The sequence below is a fragment of the Melanerpes formicivorus genome, unplaced genomic scaffold (genome assembly GCF_026170545.1).
Source record: "Melanerpes formicivorus ecotype bairdi unplaced genomic scaffold, bMelFor1.0.p_v2 SCAF_16, whole genome shotgun sequence".
NCBI classification, from domain to species: domain Eukaryota; kingdom Metazoa; phylum Chordata; class Aves; order Piciformes; family Picidae; genus Melanerpes; species Melanerpes formicivorus.
This window is the reverse complement of record NW_027142368.1, coordinates 8463844-8490825: the sequence shown is the minus strand read 5'-3', so window position 1 is coordinate 8490825 and position 26982 is coordinate 8463844. Positions and strand designations below refer to the sequence as shown.

At 43.9% G+C, this 26982-nt stretch overlaps 1 protein-coding gene and 1 long non-coding RNA gene across 4 annotated transcripts in view; one reads left to right on the top strand and one right to left on the bottom strand.

The window, feature by feature from the left end:
* SWAP70 (switching B cell complex subunit SWAP70) overlaps positions 1-8780 on the top strand; it is a 39142-nt gene extending 30362 nt beyond the window's left edge. The window contains exons 8-12 of the mRNA XM_068148016.1: positions 1385-1492; positions 2957-3123; positions 4209-4407; positions 5938-6034; positions 6751-8780. Coding sequence (XP_068004117.1) covers positions 1385-1492; positions 2957-3123; positions 4209-4407; positions 5938-6034; positions 6751-6863 — 684 coding nt within the window. The 3' untranslated portion in view covers positions 6864-8780. The remainder of the gene's footprint in view (positions 1-1384; positions 1493-2956; positions 3124-4208; positions 4408-5937; positions 6035-6750) is intronic.
* Positions 1486-20828, bottom strand: LOC137445880 (uncharacterized). Of its 3 annotated transcripts, none has more exons than XR_010988521.1 (9): positions 20777-20828; positions 20122-20317; positions 16825-16975; positions 12246-12408; positions 10684-10913; positions 9719-9837; positions 7308-7452; positions 6664-6829; positions 1486-2376 (listed from the first exon to the last, which is right to left on the bottom strand). It is a non-coding gene; the product is annotated as an uncharacterized lncRNA (long non-coding RNA). The 3 variants fall into 3 exon arrangements; XR_010988523.1 differs by having other exon boundaries at positions 9719-9825; XR_010988522.1 differs by having other exon boundaries at positions 9719-9822.
* Positions 20829-26982: the final 6154 nt, after the last annotated feature.

Sequence of the window (26982 nt, the reverse complement as noted above, 5' to 3'; positions counted from 1 at the left end):
CTCTATTATCTTGTTGAACACTCTAGCAAAAGCTTGCCACCCACCCTTGCCTGTGACTCTGCCTGTTTTCCCTCTCATCTCACTATTGGCAATGGTTGTTTAATTTCAAAAGCAGGGAAGGAAATCAAAAGAAAATGTCACTTAAATAGGCATCTTGGATTTGACTACAATTACATGCTTTTGTATATTCTGGCAGAGGAGGAATGCTACTTCTAAAAGACTGGCATCATTTAAGCTTTTCAAAGGACAGCAATTCTGTACCATCTTCTACAGCCCTAAAACAACCTAGAAGCCTTCTCCTTCCCTTCTTCCCATCTATTTCAGACTAGAGTCTGAAATAAGAGCAAGCACTTAAAGGAATCAAAGTTCTGGCTTGGCAGTTTTAATTGTTTAAGCATCTCATTAGTTCACCTAGGATGTGTGATAGTTTCAAATGGGGTACCCTTCCAAAAATACGTAAGAAATAGATGTCTTGTTCTGACTGCAGGCCTGTGGAAAGACTTTCTCTAGCACAGTGTTGCAAATGATGGGTGCTTGCTTTCTGTTTCCTCTGAAGAATCAGATAAGTTTCCTAGGGAAATGTTGTGAAAAATTTTGTTTTCAATATTGGTAAAGTTTTATCTGGTACTTGTATGTTTCCAACCACATGTGCATTCTGAAAATACATACTATTGAAATCCTGATGAAAGGGAAAACTGCAACTGCTATTTATATGTGGAATCACGATGCAAACCAAGTTTAGTTGCAAAAACATGTGAAGGTAGCAGCAGCTGTTTGCCAGGCTTTAGTTCTGACTAGACTGATTTTCCCCAGAATACCAAGGGATGATTACTAACTAGAATTTTATTTACCTTACATGGCAATTTAGGGGATGTTGAAGGGATGTGATTCACAATAGCACAATTATTATAGTTGAAGCCTGTGGCACTTCTGCTTTCCCATGGCAATTTAGTGCTTCTCAATTTATGTTTCTGTATGAACTCTATGCATGCTGGCATGTTTTCACTGCTGGAACTCCTGTGCAGTCCTGCCTGCCATGTGGTTTTCCAGAATAGCTTTCTGTATTAGATTGAAGTCACTGTCTTTCCTTCTCTACTGGTTGAGCAAAGCAGGACTTAGAGCAAAGTCAGAGGAAGTCTGATAATTGACTTCTCATTGGTAAGGGTAAAATTGTCTTGCAAATGAGACTGGAAATTTTATGTAGAGATTGAGAACAGGCTGAGACATCAAGAAGCTGGCGCTTGTTAATGCTTTAGGTTTCTTCCGTTTTTTTGTAAAAAGCCAGACATTTGTGAATGAAACTTCATTCCCTCCAAGTATCTTAGTTTTGACAAATTATTTCTCCCTTCTTTTCTTACCCCTATCTTGCACCTTTCTTTTCCAGCAACTGGAAGCAGCAGCTGCTCGTGCCGCTGAGGAAGAGAAGAAAAGACTACAGACTCAGGTGGAATTACAAGACCGCTTTAGTTTGGAGCTGGAGAGAGAAAAAATGGTGAGTAGTTCATATGGGGTTTTGCTGCAGTCAGACATAAGAAGCAGCTAGGTCAGCAGCAGTGATTTACCTCAGGTGGTCACAGAAAGGGTTCTGCAGATGTTGCAGGAGTGTTGCATTTGCTAGAGACATAGCATACAATATTTTTCTAGTGAATTCAAATACTGGAACAGCTCAACTGCAATTTGTGTTAAAAACTGGGAAAATTTTCCACTGTTAAAAGAAGAAATGCAGATTGAAATTCTCCTTGCAGTCTTCCAAGATGGAGAACCTGAGGCCAGTATGTACTCTGTGAACATGCAAAAATGAACAGGCATAATCCAAATGCATTTTATTCCTAATACTATTGCTTTTTGAAAAGCTGTGTTTTACATTTACACAAACACAAAAAACAAAATTGTAGCTTTACATCATTGCTACTATAATCCACATTAAGAATTCCAAAAGAACTGATTTTCAGTCTTCAAGGGCTTTGCCAGGCCTAGCAGGCTTTTCTGTTAACTGGAGAAATGGAAATAGTGAGGCTGATGTGATGGAACGCCTGGGAACATAATTGCACACAGTGCTGCTTTCTGGGCCGAGTGTGAATTCCTGAATACCATCACTTTCTGGGTCAGTGGGATTTCAGTTAGCTGAGGGAAAGCAGACTGCAGATCAATGGAGCAGGACATGCCATCCCAGCACACTTGACAGCCAATCTTTCTTGCTGAGCTCAGGAGCTGTGCTTACCTTCTGTGAAGTACACGCTCTGTATTGCTGAACGCTGAGGTTTTGGTGCTTTATCCCAACTCAGTTCAAAGCCAGCTGACTGCTGCTGTCCACAGTACAGTGAGGGGCTGGGTGGGAAAATGGCTCTGCTGCTGCTGTGCCCCTGGTTTTCTACTCTGGTCGGTGGAAAGAGGGGGCAATAAGGATGAGAGACTGAGTGACTGTGAGTATGCAGCATCTGCCCACCTTCCTCTGTCTTTTACCATTGGGTTTTGTATAGTTCCTCTTCTAGCAAAGACAACCACCTTAGCCAATTTCTGCTCCCTTATCCATCCCATGGCAACATCCAGATACAAGTATGTGGAATACATTGTTAAAGGACTTGTGCCTGAGAAAAGGAGTGGAAAAAGTGTAACAAACCCAGCCTGACCTTTGTGTCTGGTCACACTACAAGTTTTCCTGCAGTTTAGCATCTATCTGTAAATTAAGTGACAAGATCAAACAGATTGAAGTTAGGTATGAACCCCTGTAAAATCCTGTGCTGCACAAAGTAGGGCAATGTAAGTAATTATTATTTTAATGCTCTTAGTTACACATCTACAAATTCAGACTCCGCTTTTTTATCACTTTTGCTCTATAGGCAGCAGGAAAAGGTTTGTTGCTGAAAACTATCTGGGAGAAACCTGGCAATTCCTCTAAAATTTGGGAATGCGAGTTGAATGGTAGCTTATAGATGTCCTCAATTTATGTTGATAGGTAAGACAAAAAATGGAAGAACAGGTTGCACAGAAATCATCTGAACTGGAACAGTATTTACAGAGAGTACGTGAACTGGAAGAAATGTACAAACAGCTACAGGAAGCTTTGGAGGATGAGAAGCAGGCACGCCAAGATGAAGAGACTGTAAGGAAACTTCAGGCCAGGTATGCCTTTGACCTAGTAGCGATGTATTTCAACTCCCCACTCCCCCTTAAAATAAGAAATAACTTTGCCGTAATATTAAAGATTGTTTGCATCTTGGACATGCTGCTAGACGTAGACTGGCTTCAAGTCCAAACACAGGATAGATTATTTTTTTTCTTCCTTTAAGCTATGAAAGGTAGAATCATGGAACTGTTTTGGTTGTAAAAGACCTTCAAGGTCCTTGAGTCCAGTTGTTATCTGACTGTACCAAGTCTGGTACTAAACCATATCCCTTAGCACCACATCTCTGCATCTTGTCAACATCTCCAGGGATAGGATTCAACCACGTCCCTGAAGATCCTGGTCCAGAGAGAACCTTTTGAAAAGTGAAGAAATTTCTAATACCCAACCTAAACCTCCCCTGGTGCAACTTGCAGGCATTTCTACTGGTCCTATTGCTTGTTACTAGGGAGATGAGACCAACCCCCACCTTGCTACAACTTCTGAAATTCAGGTACCTGTAGGGAGTAAGAAGGTCTCCTCTCAGTATAGCTGGCATTTGTGATTTTTAGCAGGGGGAGTCTTCAGCAGTCAGAAGAGTTTTCATCAGGTGTTAGACAAGTCAACATTTCAAAACCTGAGGTCACTCTCCACAGAACTTTCAGCTGCGTATTTTGTAAAGCAGCAAATGTAAACATAACTTTCTGTTGTATTTTATCACAGGTTTAATTGCAATTGATAAGAGGTTAAGTTTCTTCTTACTCACATGGGCTTTGTTCAGTGTGGTTTGCTTCTTCACATGCTCAGTTATCCCAAGGCAACAGAGATAGCTTATGCATGCTTATTGCCTCTGTGGTTTTCCGTCTATTTGCATTATTGAGTAAAGTTTCTGAATAGCCCTTTGTAGCAGTCAGACTGCTTGCACTGCTGGCATGATTTTCATCTTTACACTGAAGAAAAGCCAGCAAGCAATAATTATTCCCCTGCTTCCCAAGTATTAAAAAAAAAAAAAGGAGGGGAAAGAAAATAACTCCCTTGGCTTCCTCACACCACACATAATGAATACAGCTTTACAGTGCAGCTAACATTGTGATCCCCACTGCAGATTACTGGAAGAGGAGTCAGCAAAGAGAGCTGAATTGGAAAAATGGCACTTGGAGCAGCAACAGACCATTCAGATGACAGAAGCAGAGAAGCAAGAGCTAGAAAACCAGAGAATGATAAAGGAACAGGCTCTTCAAGTTGCTATGCAGCAACTAGAACAACTTGAACTGGAAAGGAAGGAGGCCCTTGAGCAATATGAGGTCAGTTGCTCTGTTCATCAGTCTCTCATACTTAACCAGGTATTGAGCAGTTCAACTGAATTTGAAGTTCATCAGTGTAATTTTTCTTTAAGGATTAGTATGGCACAAGAAATATAGTAACAGGTAGGACAGCTGTGCTGGGTTTTTTTTGGCCTAACTCTGTAGATTTGAGGGAGAGGACATGTTTCAGACATACCACCTCCTTTATTCTTTTGTCCCAATGTAGCATGCAAACCAGCTCGGTCATACCTGGAAACTACTCTGTATAAATTTGTCTTCTATTGCAGACTAACTTCTTATGCAATCTCATTGTGGTCATAACCAAACACCTTGTGCTTTTGGATTAGTTTCCCTGCAGTGGTTTGATTATGTCATTGGACAAAATTGTTTTCTAGAGATGAAAAGTCAGTGCGCTACTGACTTTGCTCCTCAACAAGGTGTTTGAGCACTAAACTGATGTCAAGGATAGCTAGGAATCGTCTCAAATTGTCAACATATAGCAGCACCTTGTGTCCTGCTCTTGGCTCTGCTGAGTGGTTCCAATGAAGGCCAGTAGTTGTAATTCATGGAAGAAATAAGAATTGTAATCCAACAGGTAAAGTCTGAGGTGCTGCATGCTTTTTAGGGATAGGGAGGAGTTGATCCTGTGTATTTAGGTGAGGGAAAAAAAACAGGACTGGATTCTTGTTTAACTAGGAAGTGTGTTTATGCTGTTGCTGTGCCCTTGAGGTTAGCTCTGTGAAGGATGAGCTAGTGAGCTGTCTCAACTGGCACAGAACACAAATGCTGTGGTGACTGCAAGGAAGGGCCCAGGTGCGACAGTTGTAAACATTTTACAACTAACTGTGTTGGAATTGCATCTCACACTATGACTGGATTGCTTATGGCTAGCACTTGTTTTTGTTTTACATGGCATCTTGGGGTTTTTGTATATGAAACATAATTTATTACTCCAAAGGAACTGCTGAGTACAGTAGCCATAAAACCCCCCCAACAAAACCAACTAAACAAATTCCCCACTACGAACAAATGCTGCAGTAGCTCACTGCCCTGGGTGACTTGTTATTCTAGAAATAAGTAAACTGGTTTAGCCTTATGCACCCCTGTTTCTTCTGTGGGTATAATAGCAGTGGCCCTTTTCCTAGCTTATATTTTGTGATTTCTGATAGTGAGAGATGCCCATTAGCTGGTCTTAGGTTGGAACAGAACATGCATCTTTTTGTTTTGAAGCTACAGTTTATGTAGTTTCTGTCAGTCTTTATGAAGACTGGCCCTGTGGGCTTATGCAACTACAGAATCTTGCAAAACCTGGTTCTTTCTGGATTCAGTTTTGACAGCTTACTTTTTATACAGCTAGTAATGACTAGATTCTTAGGATGGTTAAAAATTAGGTTCTCCTGTCTGCAGTAGATGGGAGCGCTGCCTGAATTAGTGTGGTTCTATCTTTATATAAAAAGAAAAAACACCCTTTCAAATCTTAAAACACAGTTGAGTTGTTCTTGTTTTTAAATGGGCTGTACCTTCTTTTAGGAGGTTAAGAAGAAGTTGGAAATGGCAGCTAATAACACCAAGAGTTGGAAAGATAAAGTAGCTCATCATGAGGGATTAATTCGACTAATAGAGCCAGGTAAGTTATCAATAAAGGGGTTACAAAAAAACCAAGTATTCATTCTGCCTCATTTACTGAGATGATCAATACATCATCTCTGCCTTTTCCTGTAGCATACTGCTTTCCCAGCAGCCTGTAAATGCCTCGTTTGTGAGAACTGCTGATGGTAACTTTCAAGTTTTTACCTCTGTTTGCTCTATTGTAACAATCATTTATTTGAAACAAAGCAAGGATCACCCTACCATTGCATGCTTTGGGTGTTCAGTGCAGTTTGCATAAATGTTAATTGCCTAAAATATGAAGTAAATATAGCTGAATTACTTGATTTTAAGGAAAAGGTCAATTTTTTTTAGCTTAATTAATAGCATGCCAACCCAGAAGAAAGTGGCTTTGTAATGCAGTGTTGGAGAGATCCTTTTCCTTTAAGGACATCTCTAGGGCAAGAAGAGGAGGGGTTTATTAAGATACAGCTAGTTGGGTTGAGAAGGAAGTCAAGAGATGAGGATGTAAAAGATTGCAGCAGCTGACAGCTTCTCTCTCATAAGCACCTTCACTCTATGTGTCCCAGGCATTATTCTCTCCTGGGTTAGGCAGGTCCTTGGGTCACCTTCAAAAAGGTTCCCAGTTAAAGAAGACATGGCACTTACCAAGTTGTGACATGGCCTGTCCCACCAACGAGTGAGTGATGTCTCTGTCAGAAATGCCTGTCTCAAGTACTGTGCTTTGTCTTCCAGGCTCCAAGAATCCTCACTTAATCACAAACTGGGGCCCGGCCTCCTTCACTGAAGCTGAACTTGAGCAAAGACAAAAGAGCTGGAAAGGGGGGAAAAAGGCCGCTTCTGAGTAACAGCAGTAGCTGATGGATCGCTCCTGAGAAGCCCACCTTCATTCACTCTGCTTTGCACAGAGCAGCTTCTTGCTTCTAAAGATTAGTTTGCTCAGCAGGTTGGGCCTTTCCACAAAGCAAATACTGTTTGTCACATAGGAGTGCCTGCTCAGAGCTCAATAATTATAATGTATGGTGTCTGAGAATAATTATTGTCCCTCACATTTCTAGAAATTCTGTTCTTTTATACAAAACTTTTCAACTGAATATTTTTATTTAAATGTATGTAGGGAGAGAGCTGTTTCTGTACTAGCCTGTCACAGTCTCACCACAGCTAACCAATCAAGCAGTGTCACCCTCATTCCAAAAAGGGAAACAATTCTGTCATTTGTGCAGTTAGTGTAATTTAAACCCAGGAGGAAAGCAGTCCTGGAGGTTCTGTCCAACACTGAGACAGAGCATTACCTTTTCTTCCACTGAGTCTCCCTTTTTCTGTTATTTTTTTTCCATCTGTTGTTCTTTGCACAGTGCTTAGCACTCGGATATGTTCTTCCTTAGCGAGGGCAGACTGACATCGCTGGGTCCCTACTGGCTGGGCTGATGTTGGGTCCTGTATGTGGAAATCCAAACAAAAGAACTGGAAATAGGCATGTGCAAAAGCTGTTGAAAAGTGTTTGGAAAAAGGAGTCATGCAAGAGTGTTCCTGTGCTGTTTCATACTTGAGAAGTGAACACCACCCCCCTGCTCCAAGAGTTCTCTGTAGTTTCAAAGATGCACAGTTATCATGTGCAGGTTTCTAGAGCAGCTGAATGGAGGATGATGGCACAAACAGGCCCAATACCAGCTGCAGCAAGGCTGTTTGTGCAAGAAACTTGGCTACAGTATTCCACTGGTTTAGATGCAGCACTCACCTTAATTTGAGCCAGATTAACAAAAGGAAGAAGGAAAGCCAGAGGAAAACTAAAATTGACATTTTAATTGTAGACAAAAACTATCAATGTGTAGCAACAAGGCTTTAGAAGAAAATTGTCAGTAAACTATTTCCAGCATTTCCCATAAAAAGGCTTCCCAAAGACCCTCCTGCTTTGCTTCAAAATTCTCTCCATGGACAAAGGCAAAAGGCACAGGTGTGTGCTATTTCCTTTGCAGATCTCCCACACCAGAGAAGGCAGCAGTAAACCAGTACAGGACAGAACTAAGTCCCCCCTGCTGAAGAGCAGGTGCCTGGTGGAGTGGCTTATTAGTCAGCTTTGACCTTTGCATGCACACTGAACACAGACACCCATCTCTCAGCACCTGCTTTTAAGTTCAGCTAAATGTTAAATTATTTTTAGTAGCTAGCTAGGAAGTGAGTTTTTCAGATGGATGACCAGTGCATTTGTGTACAGCACTGATCCTTGGATCTAAGAGCAGAAGTTGTGTAGACATGATCTTCAGATGTGGAAGTCAATAGCTTTTTTTTGCCTATTAACAAAGACTCACTCAGATACTGAGTCCCCTCAGACATTTATTCTCTGGTTACCTTGTTATACTAACTGAAACCTTTAATGTTTCAGTAAACGGAATACTGATTAGAATGGCAGGAGCATCCAGGACCTTCCTTTTTGGATTTACTGTACAGGAAAGCAAAAGCTGCTTAGGCTTGCTAACAAGGCATTTTTAAAATTGATCATGTTTACAGAAGAAATGTGAAAAAGTCTGTAACAGAAATACTAATGTATGCATGGGGAATCCTCACGAAAGGAAAGGCTGCGGTATTTATAGCTACCAAATATCTTTCATTTGGAGAGCAGAAGGTGTATTGGGGCTAAACTTGTTTAATTTTTCTAACAGTCTTTATTTTGGACAAATGTTTTTTTTAAGAACACCAAATGATGCATGTTTCCATGTTTTGTACTGTTCTTTAGGACTGGCTATTTAATAAAGTAATACAAAATATTTTACAGCTCTTTTCACAGGGCTTTCTTTTGAGTTACTGAGTTCAGAATCCAGTAGCTCTTGTAAGTACTGAAGTATTACTGTGGTGGAAGAAATACACTCTTAAGGGCCTGAGGAGTGGAATCTGGTTTAAAGCAATGATAAAGGCAATAGTCACACACTGTGAAGCCAAATGCCTTAACACTGCTTCCCTTCCAGCTGCTATTCGGTACACCTTGAGACAGTGTGGCAATGCTCAGCTATTACCAACAGCATTGCTCCCTAACAGTATGTTGAGCTGCATTCTGGCCAGTTCCTGAAACAGTTGGGAAATTAATTAATAAAACAGCTGCCACCTGCACAGCAAGGCTTAGGTTGCTGGCCTAGAACAAGGGTAGACCTGCTCTTAAGAGCTAATGAGGGGAAAACATCTGCAACATGAGGGTATTTTGGCACACACGTACACCTGCCTCTGAAGGCAAAATAGCCCTTCATTATGTTGGCATCTGCATCTGTCTGTCTTGAGTTAGTTATTTCTTAGTCACTATTAGAAGAGGAAATGAAACAAGTCCCATTTTTGTGCTCTTGTGCCTGTGTGCTCTGACAAGCTAAGAAAGCTTTGTGTGAGGTGTTGCCCAGTGAGAGAAGGTTGCCTTAAAAATTAACCAATAGCATTTTGAGAAAAAATAGCAATTTAGACTAAGTCCATTAAAACAGCAGTCAAGGAGAGGGGAGAGCTGTCAGCCAGAGTCGCTATAGCCATGAAAGAGCGCAGCATAGAAAACTGCACCTCTGGGGCAGTTTTGGTTCTGGTATACCTCTTACTCCAAGAAACCAACAGGACTGTGAAGGGTGAGGAGATCCTCACTGAAATGTGAAGCCATGGACATTTCTGTTCTGCACCAAGAAGCCTTGCCATAGTACTATGCCTTACATACATGCCAAACTCAGTTACTTACGCAGAGGCTGCTGGAAAAGTTGCATCTCCGCTTCTTGGATGCGCAGTAGGATATACTGGGAGGGTTGTTCTGCTTGTTTTGTCTGACAAGTTCAGGTTGACCTGCTGCTGGTGGAAAGTCTGGCAAATCAATTGCAGAGTATCATGCCTGCTTTCTCCTAACACATAGCTTTTTTGTGTGTCCTGTAACCATTTTACTGAACTAATTTATGAGACAGACTTACATCCTTGTTCATGCATTCCTGATCCTAACAGGCTGGTTTCCAGCAACTCATTACTTCTGTTTTAACACTCCTGCATGAACAGCCACAAAAGCAAAGCCTATAGGGGAAAGCAACATCATTCTAGGACAGTATTGGTATCCCTGGGCAAAGCCCCTAGCAAAGCAACTGTTCAGTCATGCAGGCCTTCTGGCACAGTGACTGCACCATCCAGTTCAGTAAAAGTGAACTGAAAACAACTTTTGATTTTTTTTTTGGTAAATCTCAGATATGTGCAACAGTTAACAATTTTTGAGCAAACTGGTGTGTGGTCAGGAAAAGGGATAGCCAGAAGGTCATTTAGCTGCCACTTAGGAGGGAGGGTCATTATTTGCTGGGCACAGCAAAGAGGAAGTCTAATGTACTATAAAGCTGTGGTGTCTAGTGTCTGCCATGACACTAAGGATTTTATTTCCCTGCTCATCAGCTGGGGAACTCCCAGCTCTGCCTGTGATGTGCTCGTTATTTGCTACTGGTGGCTCTCTTTGGGGGGTTCTATACCTTTTTGAGGCATGGTGGAAACCCTGGCCGCTCCCGCCTGGCTGCACCCACCTAGGCCTTGGACTCTGTGGCTGGGGCGTCAGGCAAGAATAAAAGCGATGCCTTGGGGCCAGTCTCGTCCCTGGGCTCCAGCTGCCATCTGGTGGCGGCTCAGCCCCTAAGCACCCGGCTGCCCCAACTCGGGGGGTTAACAGGATTAACTCACCCTGTGGTCCTGCCCAAGACAACAAAAACCACTGCTCAGCTTCATTCCCCTTCTACAACTGCAGCAGCCGCTTCCAGTGGTTTACGAAGGCTGGAATAATGCAGGCTTCCCTCTGCATTACAGTTACCTCCCAGTTGTTGCGGCATGTTGTTGCTGTTGAGTTCATGAGCCAGCTGCATTCTTCTGTTGTCTCAGCTCAGTGTATCTGATCCCAAAGATGGCCCATGAGCCTATGAAAAAGGATTTCACAACATGAGTGTTACCACTGGCCTTGGATAAATTTACACTCAAGACTTGTAAGGACTCAGGCATATAAAAAAAAAAACAAAACAAACCCAAACACTTCACCATGGAAGGACATGTACAGTGGGATACATCTAGCAAGGCCCCAGCTGCAGCACAAAGCTTGTGCTGCTACATGGCTTGCTTAACAGGGGCAAAGCAGAGCAAGACGACACATGTAAGGGAGGTTGCCCACCTGTAAATAGTGTTTCCCGAGGTGCCTTGTGTACATACCTTGTCCTGCACTCCCATCCTTTATTAGAATAAACCTTTATTAGAATAAACCAAACCAGGTTGGAAGAGACCTTCAAGATCATCGTGTCCAACCCATCAACCAATCCAACCCACCCAAACAACTAACCCATGGCACCAAGCACCCCATCAAGTGTCCTTCTGAACACCTTCAATGACGGCGACTCCACCACCTCCCCGGGCAGCCCATTCCATAGCGCAATCACTCTTTCTGTATAGAACTTCTTCCTAACATCCAACCTGAACCTCCCCTGGCGCAGCCTGAGACTGTGTCCTCTTGTTCTGGTACTGGCTGCCTGGGAGAAGAGACCATCATCCGCCTGTCTACAACCTCCCTTCAGGTAGTTGTAGAGAGTGATAAGGTCACCCCTGAGTCTCCTCTTCTCCAGGCTGAGCAACCCCAGCTCCCTCAGCCTCTCCTCATAGGGCTTGTGTTCCAAACCCCTCACCAACTTTGTTGCTCTTCTCTGGACTCGTTCCAGCAAGTCAACATCCTTCCTAAACTGAGTGGCCCAGAACTGGACACAGTACTCGAGGTGTGGCCTAACCAGCGCAGTGTACAGGGGCAGAATGACCTCCCTGCTCCTGCTGGCCACACTGTTCCTGATGCAGGCCAGGATGCCATTGGCCCTCTTGGCTGCCTGGGCACACTGCAGGCTCATGTTCAGCCTACCATCAACCAGCACCCCCAGGTCCCTCTCTGCCTGGCTGCTCTCCAGCCACTCTGACCCCAGCCTGTAGCACTGCATGGGGTTGTTGTGGCCAATGTGCAGAACCCAGCACTTGGATGTGTTAAATCTCATGCCGTTGGATTCTGCCCATCTGTCCAGCTTGTCGAGGTCCCTCTGCAGAGCCTCTCTACCCTCCAGCAGATCAACTCTTGCCCCCAGCTTGGTGTCGTCAGTCCTCCCTCCTCCTCTTGAGCAGTACTCATTGACTTGCAGGATAAAAAAGTCCCAAGGCTGCAGGAATGAGGCTGAAAGAAAGATGTACAATGTTCCACTTTTGAGAGCAAGACCCAGACTCACCCTTTCAGTGGCAAGGCAGGGCAAGAGGTGAGGCAGGGTGGGGAATCATAATAAAAAAAACCGAAGAGATCAGCCTGTGGTCTGAAACAGCTGGAGCAGGGTGAGCAGCCACACAGACACCATGTCTTGAGGTCTCCTATTACTGCTAGTGTGGCCCTGAGCTCTGAAATAAAACACAAAGTTTATGACACTAGCTGAATTGTGACTTTCGTACACAGTCTCACCATGAACCTCTAACAACTTGGAAATGCCAGGGAGAAATGGTGGAGAAATGCACCGTTTTACAAACTGACTTTATGGGTAAGTCAAAAGTACACATCCTTCAAAAAATGGAAAGGCCAGTGGTTAACAAAGATGGAAAAAAGATTTGGAAAAAGGTAGCTGCTTCTCACCTCCAAAATTAATACTGGGATAGTGTGATGCAAAACAAAAGATAAAAACATCCTGAAAAGCTTTGAGAGGGAGATTTACTGAGTAGGTTTTTAACACCTACAAGCACAACACCAGAAAACCTGCCTGACAAGAACCCCTAATTCCCCCTTCTTTTTTTATTTTAGCCTGATTGACAGAGGTAATGTTGTAAAAGGATAAGAGCAGTTGACCCATGGAAAGCCTATGACAGACTGGGCAGAATCTTGATAAAAAAGAATAATCATAAAGCCCAGCACAACTGCACTCACATTTCCCCAGTGGCAATTATTTTAAATGCCTTACTAAAGAGAAGCTCCCAAAATAACCCCTTCTACATCAGTCAGTGTGCTGATTGCTCATATCACTTGCTCTTTGCCTATGAAAGAAACTCGCTTTAGCACTAATTTTACATGCTGTTATTAATTGCTAATTAATAGAGCTACTTATAATGGCTTCAGCATACAGCTTTTACAGAATCTGAGCCTACATCTTTGTGCAAAGGCTCACCTGTTGTCACCTCTGTCTGAGCACTCAGAGTCATTTGCTCAGGCAATGCAGGTTTCACCACAGAGGCCCTAACAAGGTGTTTGTGAGTATGTTAGAGCATGATTTGTGCAGCTCTGTGCTGGCTTTTCTCACCTACAGTTGCACAAGGCACCCATGTCCTTTCACCTAATTTTACAGACCAAGTCTCATGTGAACACATTTGTATCTTAGATGAGATTAAAAACTCAAGCATTGTCATGAGAGTTTCAAAAGCAGTCTGGGCTTCCTCGATGCTGGCATTTATTAGCTGTTTCAATGCCTACACACAGTGATTTCTCTTCCCACTCCAAAGAGACTTGTATGCTTATCCTCAGCACAGTGCTGGGGAGGCCCAGGCCCTCTGGGCTCTTGGTCCTTCAGTTCTGACTAAAAATGAGAAAAACCCCAACACTTCAAAGTCTACTTAGACCAGACTCTGTTTAGATGCCTTTAGAAAGTCCCACTCACAGCCTGAAGTTGTGTTTTCACAAGTGTTTCCTATGTCACAGATACATTGGATCATTTTGCTCTTTCATGCTGTGAAGTTGACCATTGGCTGCCCGTGATGGAGAAGCACACCCCATTTCTCAGTGAAGCTTTCTCCCTGCCTGGAAGATTGCTAGCACTGGACTGCTTCTTCCCAGAGAAGGTGGGAAATGATGGGGTGGAGTGCAGCCTGCTCACACACAGATCCCCTCACGAAGCTGACAGGTGCTGCAACGGAGCCTAAGCACTCAGCATGGGGCTGCTTTCTGTGGGGATGCAGGTGGCATCTTCTGCATTTGCTGTTTTACTTTAGCCTGTAAGAGCTGCATGATGCCCCAAGGGATCCTGAGGAGATAGCTGTCCACAAAAAAAGAATCCCAAAGCTCGGACTTGCAGCGTAGCCATATGTAGTACCCCTTGCAAAATCAACTTGCCTGCCTGTGCTCCTGCACGCTCACTTTGCTGTCACCATTACAGATGGAAAAGCCAAACCCACAACCCAGGGCAGTGTGCACCAAACCATTGCCCCCAGCCGTGGCACTGCCACTCGCTGTGCTTCCAGCTTTCCGTTCTGCTCTTTTTGATGTCGACTCTCCCGCCTGGCCCGGCTCCCTGCATGCCGGAGCCGAGCGAGCTGTCTGACGCGCTTTTTCCAAGGCCCCCGGCTAGCGCTGGGGCCACAGCACAGGCCTCCTCCGCCGGCTCTGGCCCCAGCAGGCCGGCCGGGCCGCGGCAGCTGCTCCCCCAGAGACGGAGAGAACAATACCAAATACCAGCCCCGCCGCAGGAACGCGGGAGATACCGCTGCGGGGGGCCGGGGCAGTACAGGCAGGGTTTGCTCACGACTTGGACGTGGCCCAGGGGCGGCCACTCGCCCGCCCTGCCGCGGGCCGGGGTGAGGCGGGCCCGCGCCGGCCGGGCCCCGACGGCAGGTGGCAGCCGGACACCGCCACTCGGCCCCAGCAGCGACTGGCGGCAGCGGCACGTCCTTAGTCACGTCTGCCTAGCCCGTTCGGAGCGGCAGCCTCGCACACGTCTGCGGTGAGGCACACGGGTGCTCAGGGCTGAGCTGGTAGGGCGCCCGGCGCCGCCTCATTGCGTACGTGCAGCAATGCACTGCTACTGCAATAGGAAAACCCCGCGCCTCTTGTGAAGGAAAGCACACGCACCACCACGGCGAGACCTCTTCTAGGGCCAGGATCACTCGTCTCACCAAAGAAGAGCAAGGAGGCGGAGGACCAAGCTGATTAAGAAGGTCAAGGCTATCAGCATTCCCAGCCATCGCAGCTTGGTGGGCTCCCATCTAACTGCGGAGGCTCCGAGCAGCAACGCACCTCACCGCCCCCGCCTGGGCTCTGGGCACGCTGATTACCCCGACTGCTTCAGCTGACAGAAACCGGGGTCTGCACCCACAGCTGCAAAGGCCCGACACTAATCAGTTTCTCTGTTGGGTAACATCTTCCCTCAACGACTTACGAACTTTAATCCCGTTTTGAAATGTAAGGGAGACTAAATTCAATTACATTGCATCAGCTACTCATGTCAAACCCTTGAGAAGTGGGACTGAAGGCTTTTTCCTCCAGAAACCTTTTGCTGGCCCACAAAAGACACATTTTTTTCCTCAGCTCAGACACCAAAAGGGGGAGTTTTTAGCTTCCAAAAATAACTCAGACACCATGATGCCTGCAGGGTATTTGTTTCTCCATAGGAACTGAACCTGGTGGCTTAGTTTAAGAGAGACTAAGCTAACTCTCACATTTTCTAAATTCCTCCTCTTCCTGATAGATGAAGATCGACAGGTTTGAACTGTTGTTTTAACGAATATCTACTACTCCTGAGAGGGTTTCCTGTTTTAGAAAGATTGTATTTCAGAGCTACAAAATTCCATATAATTTAAGTTGCTATCACCTTCGTCAGGTCCCTTGACCTCCTTGTGCCTCAGCTGCCCATTGATGAAACCTGAATGATACTTATGTATTTAAAAAAAAAATATATCAAAAGACACAATCTAATCACCATCTGCAAAATACCCATCTGTCCCTAAAAAGCCAGGTCTTAATGTGATACCATAACAAATTAAAGATATGTCACAAGGTGTAAACCAGAGATTTCTACATGAGGACTTAGAAAGGGCCATGTATACTAGGGCTACCCCTGCATGCCTAGAGCCCCTGGCACCATCCCCTGTCAGCCCCTCAAAGGGGCACATCCAGCTCTTCCACCTTTACACACAATCTTTGGTCATCAGAAAACCTTCTGGTTAACCCCAAACCCAAGCAGCCTTTAGCTGTCTAATTAAGTAAAGCTAAAGCACCACATAGCTACCACTACCCCCGAAGTGTCAGGAAAACGAAGGCAGTAGTCATAAAGTCACGCTACACTCCAGCCAAGCCTTCTTTCATCATCTGTAAATTAGGTTGCTGAATCAATCTCAGGTAGATTTTCCCCTCCCTTGTGCATGCAAATAAACATCCTAAGGTAAATCTACACGATTGACCTGGACATTGCATCTCTTGAGAGTTTACAGAGCCTAAGCTCTGCAACTCAGAGCAACAAGTTTTGCAGGTGAGCGCAAATCACTTGTTGAAGGCTCTAGTATTTGTGTTAAACTTGTAAGTACAAGTTTCTGGTCTTGGAAACCAGTCCTCAGCTCATCAGTTTTTTTAATTCTGCAATCCAAAATGTTTTCTTCACTGTACTTTTCTTGTCTAAAAGACAATTAGGATTTTCAACTGTTTTAACAATTCTGAAGCTCTGATTTGTAAGAAACACTTTCTTGCAATGAAAGTTTCTCTGCATTGTAAAATACATTACAAAGAGGAGGGAGCCAGTCCCTTGTACACTGCTTGGGTCACTTTCCTGGCAGAAAATGAGCACTGGCATTGCAAGGCATGGAAAAAAGACTTAGTGCCCAGATCCTTGATACACAGAGCTGACTTAGCTGGGCAAATCAGCACTGATTTCTCAGCACAAGTCCCTGGAGGTGCAGGTCTGCTGATGTGACATTGGCTGTCATTACCACAGGGATCACAGCACTTAAAACCTTTTATCTGCAAGCTCTAATCCAGCCCACTGCACAGAAAGGCTCTTCAAATGCTTCTGATAGGGACAGCTGGTACATGAGAATGTTAAGTGCTCTTGACGCCTTCCCACTCACCTGCTCCAACTGCATACCCAAATGCTTTACGGCTGAAATACGCTCTCCATGCGCTCTCCTGTTTGACTCAGAAGTATTCCTGGAACATTGTTGCTTCCTGTCTGAACTCCTCTTTTAAAGCCAGGTTTTCTTCCTGCTATGCCAAAAGCATCTATAGAAAAGGAAAAGGCAGCAAAGTTCAGGAAAGCAGTTACTGATATGCAGAAGTTCACAGGTGCAACACAGGAATGTACAATGCTCAGGACTACCTGACCATTAGGAAAGTAGGAAAGCTACTACTGACATTCAAAGCTAGACTCTCACTTGCCATTTCTATCTGGCTACTACTTCTAGGAGACTCAAAGATTCCTTTTTCCAGGGAATGCTTCCCAGTAACTTCTTAAAAACCAGCACTGCTTTTATCCCTTTGCATTTCAGGTAGATGAAGCACGTAATAAGAAGTGCTCACTAAGTGCTGCTCAAGGGCAGGAGTAATTACAGGTTTTCTGGGAATGGGGGCAGTTTGAGACAGAGCAACTTGCTGGAAGAGCTGGAGCAGAACCAGCAGTCAAGACAAACCAGCCCTGCAGTGGGGTGTGCTGGTGGTGGGACAGCACATTGCTGCCCTGGAGAGCTGCTGATAAGCTGCTTTGCCTTGCGGTGCTGCATGCGAGTTTATTTTCTGTTTCCCCCTGTTCTGCAATGCAGACATCCCCCAGGGTCCTAGAGTTGTGGGATGAAAAACTCATCCTTCCTTTTGGCCTGGATCCTGCACAGACATGTGCACACGCTTAGTGCTGAGCATGTGAGTAGCAACACTGATCTCCAGGGAGCAATCCACATGCTTGAGCCTTTGCACATTTGGTAGTGGGGAAGACAAGACAGTTGGTTCTTTGGTTGCCTGTTTCACATACCACTAGAGGAGCACCCACCCAAGGGAGAGCTGCACAGCAGGATGGTGCTGAACTGTATAGCTATTTTTATTTCCATCACTTGTGGCCTTTCTGAGACGTGTTACGAGTTATCTGGGATATTACACCCCAGATGAGCCGAAACAACAGGTCTTGCTGCAGACTGTGTTTAGTGGGATGATTTAGTTACTGCTTTCCCCCCACTCCATCTTCTTCATTATTCCCATTAGTGACACGTTGGCTGCAGAGAAAAGTTATTCATGCTCTAGAAATGTAATATTTACTCAAAACAATTTTTATTTGGCTTGGCTTCTTCCCAGTGCCATAAAGTGATAGCCAACCCCAAGTGCTTACATAGACAACATGTGCATCTGAGTCATATTTATGATCCCAGTTATAAAAAGCACACAATCTTGTTGTTTGGTGCAATAGGATGGGACTGAAGGCATGAGCACGTCTTGAGCATGGCCTCTCTCTGGAATCGTCAGAAATTTGCCATGCTCCAAATTTAGAACTTGTGGGTGGAAGCTCAGACAGGAGCCAACTTTTTATACCATTACATCACAGAGACTGAGGGCTTGGTGCCAAAGGATCCAAGGAAATTAATAAAGAACAGGGGCTGGCCAGCTGTTTGAATTTAAAGTCATGGCAGAGAGGTAATTATTAATAAAAGTGGCTTTATTCAGAACATTGTAATCTCATTGCTTAAATTGAACATATCCCCCCTCTTTACTGCAGCTTACTATGCTGTTGGAACTTGTAAAGATAATAGTAAGGAATTAACATCTGTAAGAGAGAGGCCCAGTGAAGCTGAGACTGTTCTCAATAGAGGACATGCTTCAGTGCTAACTTTCCAGCTAAGTAATGCTCAGCAAGCACACATATTGCCAGTGGCATCACTGCTTCCCAGGCCAGAGGAGGTGGCTGGAACGTGCCGTGCATTTTTCCAGCTCAAACACACAAGATCTCAAATGGACAGCTAATATGAAGAGCAATTCAATTTGTTTGACCTCTCTGTGCTGGGGCAGCCAGTGTAAGCTCAAATGTCAGAGCCTCCTGGGAGGCGATGGTAAAGCATCAGAGGCTGTTAGCAAGAGGCACGGGATGACCCAGCTACCCTTCCAGTCTATTTAGGAGGCACTGAGTGTGCCTACAGCCCCAGTGGTGAATAGCCCTGTGTGCAGAGTGTGGATGTGGCTTGGGTAAGGACAGTGCCAATGCTGAGAGGAGACCATTGCTTGTGCTTATTAAGGCTGTGCTCTGATAGACTCTGGATCCCAGGTCAGGTTAGATGCTGCTTTCTGTGCCTCAAAAGCACAGCACACAGGATAGGCACCTTCTTAGCTCCAGCACCCCCACAAGACAGACTTCACGGATCAAATAACCTGTGTCTGCACACAGAAAGGGATCAAGGGTTTTGGTGCTGAGATTCTGCACGCCAAAGGCTGAGCACATGCTTGCCACAAAACGTGGCCAGGAGAACACTGCAATGTCTTTGGAAAAGGATCTCAACTAATGTTAAAACTACAGAAATGGTGGCATGAAGCTTCAGATATATGTAGCTTATATCCTCCTCAAGGGTATGCAAAAGCTATGAATAACTGAAAATTTAGCTCTGGGTTCTCTAGGAAGTACCCTATTCCCATTCTGCAGATAAACAAATCTGAGGTGGGAAATGACTAAAAGCTTCTTCACTGGAGCAGTATCATCAGCAAACCTAACATTAAAGTTCCCAGAAGAGATGTTCCTGCACCCACAGACGTCATGTCATGCTGGCACATGTATTTCTTGCAGCAGCACATACCAAACAGCTTTAAGCATCCATACCTCACCAAGAGCCAACAGAGCAAAGACTGGGAGCTGCAGCTCCCAACATCCCTTGCTTTGGTCTAGGCACCCACACACATAAAATAATCCTTTTCTCCAGGAAGAGATGAAGAAAACTGAAAAAATCAACCCCATGTCCAGAGGGACAGTTTCCACAACAGGAAAAAGACAGCTACTGGTAGGGAAAAGTAAGGGATCAAGAGCAGAAATCAAGTCATTCTCCTTCTCTTACACATGGTGTTTCCACCCACAACACAGGCATGTGCGTGCAGGGCATCTTACAAGACTTGAGGTTGCTCTGGGTTCAACAGCCTCTATTATGAGATAAACTTCTTGTATTTTACCTAACAAGACACAGTGCTAACCGTTCATTCCTGCCAGAGAAGACAGTGAGATCCTGGCCTTGCTGAAGTACACACCACCACCTCAGTGCTATGTAATTTTTTTCCTAGCATGCAGCTGATCATGCTAGACTGTGTATTTTGTTTTTTGTTAATAGCTGTAAACATCTAAAGATTAAACCCCCTCAGGTTCATTAAACTTCCCCTTTATGGTTAAGAGATGCCCTCTTGTGACTCACAGAGGTAAGCCAAGGTGTTGCAGTAGGTGAGGAGAGTCCTTCAGCTGCTGCTTCACACTGTGATGCGAGACAGCTTTCTGTGAACCTGGAGCTGGACTGGCCTGAGATTGGCTTGTTCACGTGGTTGCAAGCTGAAAGCATCTGACATAGCTCTGAAGCATTTCTCCACTTCAGCAAGGAACAGCATGAAGAGGCACTGAGGAGAGACAACAAAAGGTTTACTTTGACTGATAAAAAATACCTCCAATACAGGACTTGAAAGGAGGAACTGACTTCAGTAATTGGATACACTGAAGAGAAAATTATTTAAAAAAAAGATTACTGGGAACAAAGCACCCCAAAACCTATCACTAGATATTTGCTACAGTAAAAATACAAAAGACTCCTTATTTCCTACTTGAGTGCCTCAAGGTAGGTTCAGTTTGAGGATCGAAGTAGCCATTTAACCTGCAGTCGCATACTTCTACTCCACAGGTTTCCAGTGCATGCTCCATCTTGCACTACAGAGAGGCTGTAACTGCATGCCCACTGCCCCATTGTCATGGATAGAAGGTGGAAGGAAAAAAGTCAGCAAAATGAGCAGTCTTAAAGATACCATAATGCACCCCAGAAGCTGGGAATGCCTACTTGTCAGAGCCAGATAGCAGATACTTACTGTCCTCAGTCCTTCCTTTCAGATGTCACAAGACAGTAACCTTACTTCCTGGAGCACTGCACTAGACAAAACATTGTAATAAGCAAGTGATTCTATGGAAATAGATGAAACACTTCAAACTATAACTCCTCAAGTCTCTAACCCATGGCTAATTTCCAACTCTTCCCGCTGAAGTCAGAGGCAATCCCTCCCACCCCCTCTACAGTCATGAGAAATGCAGCAAGCATTTTTAAATGTGGAGACCTTGCCCGTTCTTACAACTGGGCAAGAATCAGGTTTCCAAAATGCTATTTATGCTGCATAGAAACTTCCTACCCAGAAGTCCCTTTGTCTCCAGCACTCATTTCACTACTAATTTAGATGATCTCTTACTTCACTACTAGTTTAGATGCAGCCAACCATCATCCCATTTAATGTCATTCCCTCGGCCATCATCTTCTGACAATGGTAGCAATAAGTATATTTGATCTTATAATTTACCTTCTGCAATCACAAAGCTAGACTAACAACCCATTCTGTCTTCTGGCACGTAGCTTGTAAAACCAACTCAAACTAGTAGCACATAAATTAATATTGATATATAAAATATGCAGAAGGATTTTATGAGAAGGTGAATTTGTGGCATCTTGTTTTGGTATTTTTTTTCAAGCAGACTCTTAGAAGTCTCAAACCAGGAAATTAAGGAACTTTGGTGGTGACTTATTCCTCATCAGTTTCTTAAAAAGCTGAGTCATTCAGAAAGCATGGAAAGTATTAGGGTTATGGCTTTAATGTCATTAACAGAAATTTGGGATGGATTTGAAAGAAATGTGGAAAGTGCTGTTACTTCCTTTTGGAATGGCAGTTTGACATGACTGGTGCTGTTATTCAAGAGTGACCAAATGGCAGTGCAGACACTAACCCAGCAGCAGGCCGAGGAACTCGTCCTCTTAATTGAGTTTATAGCTGGATGCTAACAGGCTCAGCACAGAAACACTCATGCTTATTATAACAGAATGTACCACAGAGCACATGACTCACTTTTCCATAGGACGCCATTGTCTATTCTCTGGGTTTGAATGATGAAATATTGCACCTCTCACTTGCTATTTCTTTCACAAAGTTTTAATGAGTGCATCCCGACGAGCTGTAGCCCTGCCACATAAAAACTGATTCATTTGCCTTGTGAAAATAAGTGTGCCTTTTGACAGGATACCCTGCACTAGGCCCTACTAAATCAGCCCGAGAGGCTAGTCTTGCTCACAGGTGGTTTTAGTCTTGAGTGCTTTTTGAAAATGAAAATATGCAGTCAGCTTCAGCAGCATGTCGGCCCTTTTCCCCTGGGTGACAGGCTGTCCTGCTGCCTCCAAAATACCCCTCCTCCTCCTCCTCCCCCGTACAGAGTCTGTCTTTTAAACTGGGGCTTTAATATCAGTGCTCTCTGCATGAAAAGGGTTTGTTTTAAAGCAGAGTTTGGGAGGAAAAACACATTAAGAAATTATTACATTTTTATTTCAAAACATGCAGTAACAAAAAAAAAAGCTGCCTATTAACTCACAGGAAATTCTGACCAAAGTAGGTGTCCTTACAAAACCCTCCTGCAAGAAATTCAAATGAAGGGAAAGATTTTTAAGTAAACAAGTAAGAAGAGCCAGGGAAAACAACAGCAATGTGCAGAGTCTCAGGTGGCCAACTTGGCGGAGTGGGGCATGAAGGAAGGAAGAGGCTGTGGGACGGTGAAGTAGTTGAGTCATCTCCAGAGTTTGTGACTTAAACCACAAGCTGCTTAACAATACTGCAAGCTCCTTTTCTATCACATCCAGCCCCAGTCATGTGAATAAATCGCTCATTAAGTCAAGAGGCTGGACACAGGTGCAGGGGTGGTGGTGTGGATGATGCTGTTTGAGAGAGGAGGACCAGCAGAGGGGGTGTTTCACTGCCCCTTGAAATTACAACAGTCGTGAGAAGACAACTCCTGACTCAGGTCTCAGTCCTTGAATGGGAGATGATTGGTGAGTAACCAGTTAGGGACTGAGGGACTGTCATGTGGTATAGACAGGACCAGTCGTGCCTAGAAGGACTTTTTTATTCCATCCCCCACCCTGCAGTCTGGCTTTTAAGTGCCAGAAGAGAATGATGAGATGGGGGAAATCATGCCTTTGTCACTTACCAGCGGTGGATACAGGAGAGCAAAGAATCCACTGGCAAAGATGTGGATGTAAGCTATCACTTCAGAAATCATTTTGTTGTTTTGTCTTTCTACCAGGCATAGCAGCAGCTGTGAAACACTTGATTTTTCTTTGTGGTGATTAACCCTGGCTAAGACTCTGAGTTAGAAAAACATTTCAAGTTAAGAAATTAAATATTCCCCAGGTTAATGATTGCTCAGGTTATGTCTTACCTCTATGGGAAATTTTAGTATGGATCTGCAAATGCATTGTTTAAAAGTTATTTGAGTACCCTTTTGCAGTCTGAAACACTAGTTGCAATAATGGAGAAACTAACTGAGTAACAGAAAAGCAAACCCTAAAATAGTTACCATTAACTCTAGGAAGGCTGGGGGTGTCTTATCCTGTGGCTTTCTGCGCTCGGTAGCGATGTGTCATTGTAAAGAGAACATTTAACAGCTGAACAATGCCCTGCATGGTGTCACCTTCCCAAGGGCTAACTGTGCAACAGCTTCTCCAAACTGCTGAATTTCCACTGCTGAAGTAGTTCATTAAAAAAGAATCCTTATACAGCTGGGAATTATAAAACTCTGCAAGAGCCTGTGATGCCAAGGACCTTCATTTGGAGGCACACCTATATTTCTAGTGCACTGGAAGCTGTTCTTTTCCAAAAATCTTTCTATAGATGCTAAAGCAAGGATGAATCTGGCCACAGTCCATTCACCATGAGTGATTGTATCTTAAAGAGACATTCCCTCTCTTGAAAAATTCTAATTCTTCACATGTTTCTGGTTAAAAAAAAACCAACTCAACACACACAAAAGAACCAACCCTTGTGCCTATGTCAGTGTCTTAGGTGTATACATTTAAACATTCCACTGCAAGCTAAGATTATCTTGCCTCTTGCCCACTGAGACATGTGGATTTGGCTTTATAAGACTCCATAATGAGCCTGCTTGAACCATGTCCAGCAAGTTTTCATCTAAATTGATTAGGACTTGGAACATATTTTCTTGGACAAATTGTGTTCTAATGAATAGAACACTCCCTCACAGCTGTCCTGCCAGAAAGCCAAGATTTTTTCTGTCTAGAAATCATCCCAAAGTGACCCTTAGATAAAGTTCAGAATCCATTTTCATTTTTTAATTAAGAAAAGGTTTGCTTAATTCCATTCCATACATTTCAGTGGTAGGCAGCTGACACGATTCCCCCTAAACATTTTAATTTAAAGAATTTGGTTGTGATGTCAGATCTGCCACAGACAATACATTTCTAAACACACTGTTTACACTAAATGCAAAGCATAAAGACAAGCTTCAGCAGGAGCAGTCTCTCTTACCCTAACAACTGTGGCATATAGAGAACTCAAGGTTGGCTCTGTTCTTCAGACAGGACATTTAAACAATGAAGACAAACAGGGGACATGGCTCTAAAGCCTCACCTAGGCGCCAGGGATTTTCAAGATGCCTTTCCCAGGGACATGGTTCTCCAGCAACCCCCTTCCTCCAATCCAGTAGGTAGCTTCATAAGATCACATTCAAGTCCATGAGTGGATTGGCTGGGAAATCTTATCATTACTTAGTATGGCCAAATGAAGTGGGCATTTCCCCTCAATAAGAGGTTTTGGCTACTCCTGAGGTAAGAGTCTTCCCCAGGCAGGACTAACACGCCTTTTCTTTTTAGCATTTTGTTCCATAGTTGCTCATCCAGATGTCTCAGCTTGAAACTTTGGTAAGTACTTGTGTTATGATTAGCCCACCTGGAATTTTTATTCTGTGACGATTCCTGAGGTACTCAAGGAGGATTTCCTTCAGCAAGAGTGTTTCTAGGAACCAGGAGTACAATTTGAGACAAGTTCAGATCCTTTCTAGTTTTGCAAAAGATGGTTCTGACCCATGCACCTATGTGGCACATGGCACTCAGAAATTAAAGATGTTTGTTGGTTTATGGGAACTCAAAAGAACAGGTCCTTCAAAGAACATGGCTTCCCATTCATCATCAGCTGTATCTTTAACAAGACAGGAAAACGAGGCAAAGTCACTTACCATCGTGAATGGAATTTGCTCCCTTCAGCCACTAACTATGCTTATAAGAGAAATGTAAATCAACAAATTTCTCTGCTACAAAAGTAATTAGTGTTATGGTATTACTTGTGGAAAACAGGTCCTAAGAAGACAAGAAGAATGGGAAGCTTCCTCTGCTATCAACAGACTCTGGTTGCTCATACTTGCAGATACACTGAGACGCAGGATTTCACCTGAAATGACACAGAGAAAAGATGCTAGCTGCTGCAGTTATTCTCCGATGCCTTTATTGAAAGCTGGTCCAGCCAAATCAATATGATTAGTCAATCTGCATGATTAGATAAAAAAAGGTCTTGCTTAAGCTTATAATGCTTTGGCAAGACAGATTCAGATGGAAAGATATCACATCTTGGCTAGAGACAATGTCATCAAAACTGGTTACATTTCCAGCCATTGCTTTGACACACCACTGCCACCCCCTTCCCTTTTTTGTTTCTTTTTTTTCCTAAGTGTTCTTAAACCAGCTCATTGGAACCTTAACATAATGACAGGGAACGAACAAGATTTGCTAACATTTTATCACGCTGCGTTCTGCAGCCTGCTATTGTCTGGAAATGTGGTTGTAATAGAGAGATTATACCATATTAAACCCTCCTAAAAGCGTACCCAGAAATTGTGATATAATCATGCTCAGAGCAGTTATCTTTAAACACAAGCATTGGTCTGGCACCCAGTGAAGAGTGGCAAGCAAAGCTATGTGCCCAAGGCAATGCAATGACCAGCTGCCAAGAAACATCCTCATCGGTGTTTGTTAGAGTTCGTATTTTTAAAGTCATTGTGCAGTTTAATTAAGTTGGTGACATGCAAATGAGAAATTGGAAAAAAATGTGAAGACATAGGGAGAAGAAATGCTAAGGCACTGAAAGATGTCACCTCTTCTGTGAAATGCTTACATTGTGAAATGAAGAACGAGTCATTGCAGGATATGTACAGAATGAGAGATAAGACCAGAAGATTACAATCTTCTGGTATTCCTCCACAAAACCCCTTTGCTTGCATTCTACATCATGCTGGCTGATTCTGAGCACACATCAACAGGGCACTAAATGCAGAACAGTCAAAAAGAACTGCAATCTAAGAAATGGGATTTCAGGACATGGTGGCACTTTTGAGACCCTGACAACTTGATCCATGTGTGCCCTGAAGATTCTAAGAACATTTACTCATAAAAGCTAAAGGTCTGATCAAACCTAAGTCATCACAGGGTTATTAACTCAGAGATTGAGGATTTAAGTGGGATAACAAAGCAGAAGAGTGCAGAAATCAAGTCAACCCTTGTGACCACTCTGGTGGTCCCTGTGTGCTACCAAGTTGACCACAGGGTTTAAGTGGTTTTGGATTACAGCTTATTACACACACTCAGCTCCTCTCCCTGTTTATCTGCTTTGCAGTGCTGGGTGAGTGAGTAGTTTTGTGAACTTTTATATAAAGCTTTTAAGCAGACAAAAATGTTTAGATAGAGACAGGCAAACTATTTCTTCAGTTGAAGAAGAGACTTCAGACTAGACCCCAACTAGCACATCCAGGTTAAGATCCCCTTGCACGATTTCAAGAAAAAGAAAGGACTTCATCTTTGGAAGCAGCTGGGAATTTCCATTTCCTGAGGGGGCTCATGTGTGGCATCAGGCCAGACTAAGCCAAATTTGTGCTGTTTGCTCCTCACTGAGAAAGCAGGTGCCCCCTAGCTATCTGGAAACAGGAAGGGATAACCAGTTCAGTGCTGTAGTCCCCTGGGTAGGAGCCCAGCAGACTGGAGTTGTAAAAATCATGAGCATTTCCTGCCTTCACCTCAGCTGACAGCTGCTTTGGTGGATCTCAAATTGCAGGTATTGAAACCAGAGACAGAAGTGAGATACTGCCAGGGGACCTGCCAGAATTCTTGCCCCTCATCTGCAGAAGACAGAGGACTTTGCCCTAGCTTGTGCTCTTTCGCATGTGTGGTTGCCCCTGTCTTGCTGCATGACTCAAAGGCTGG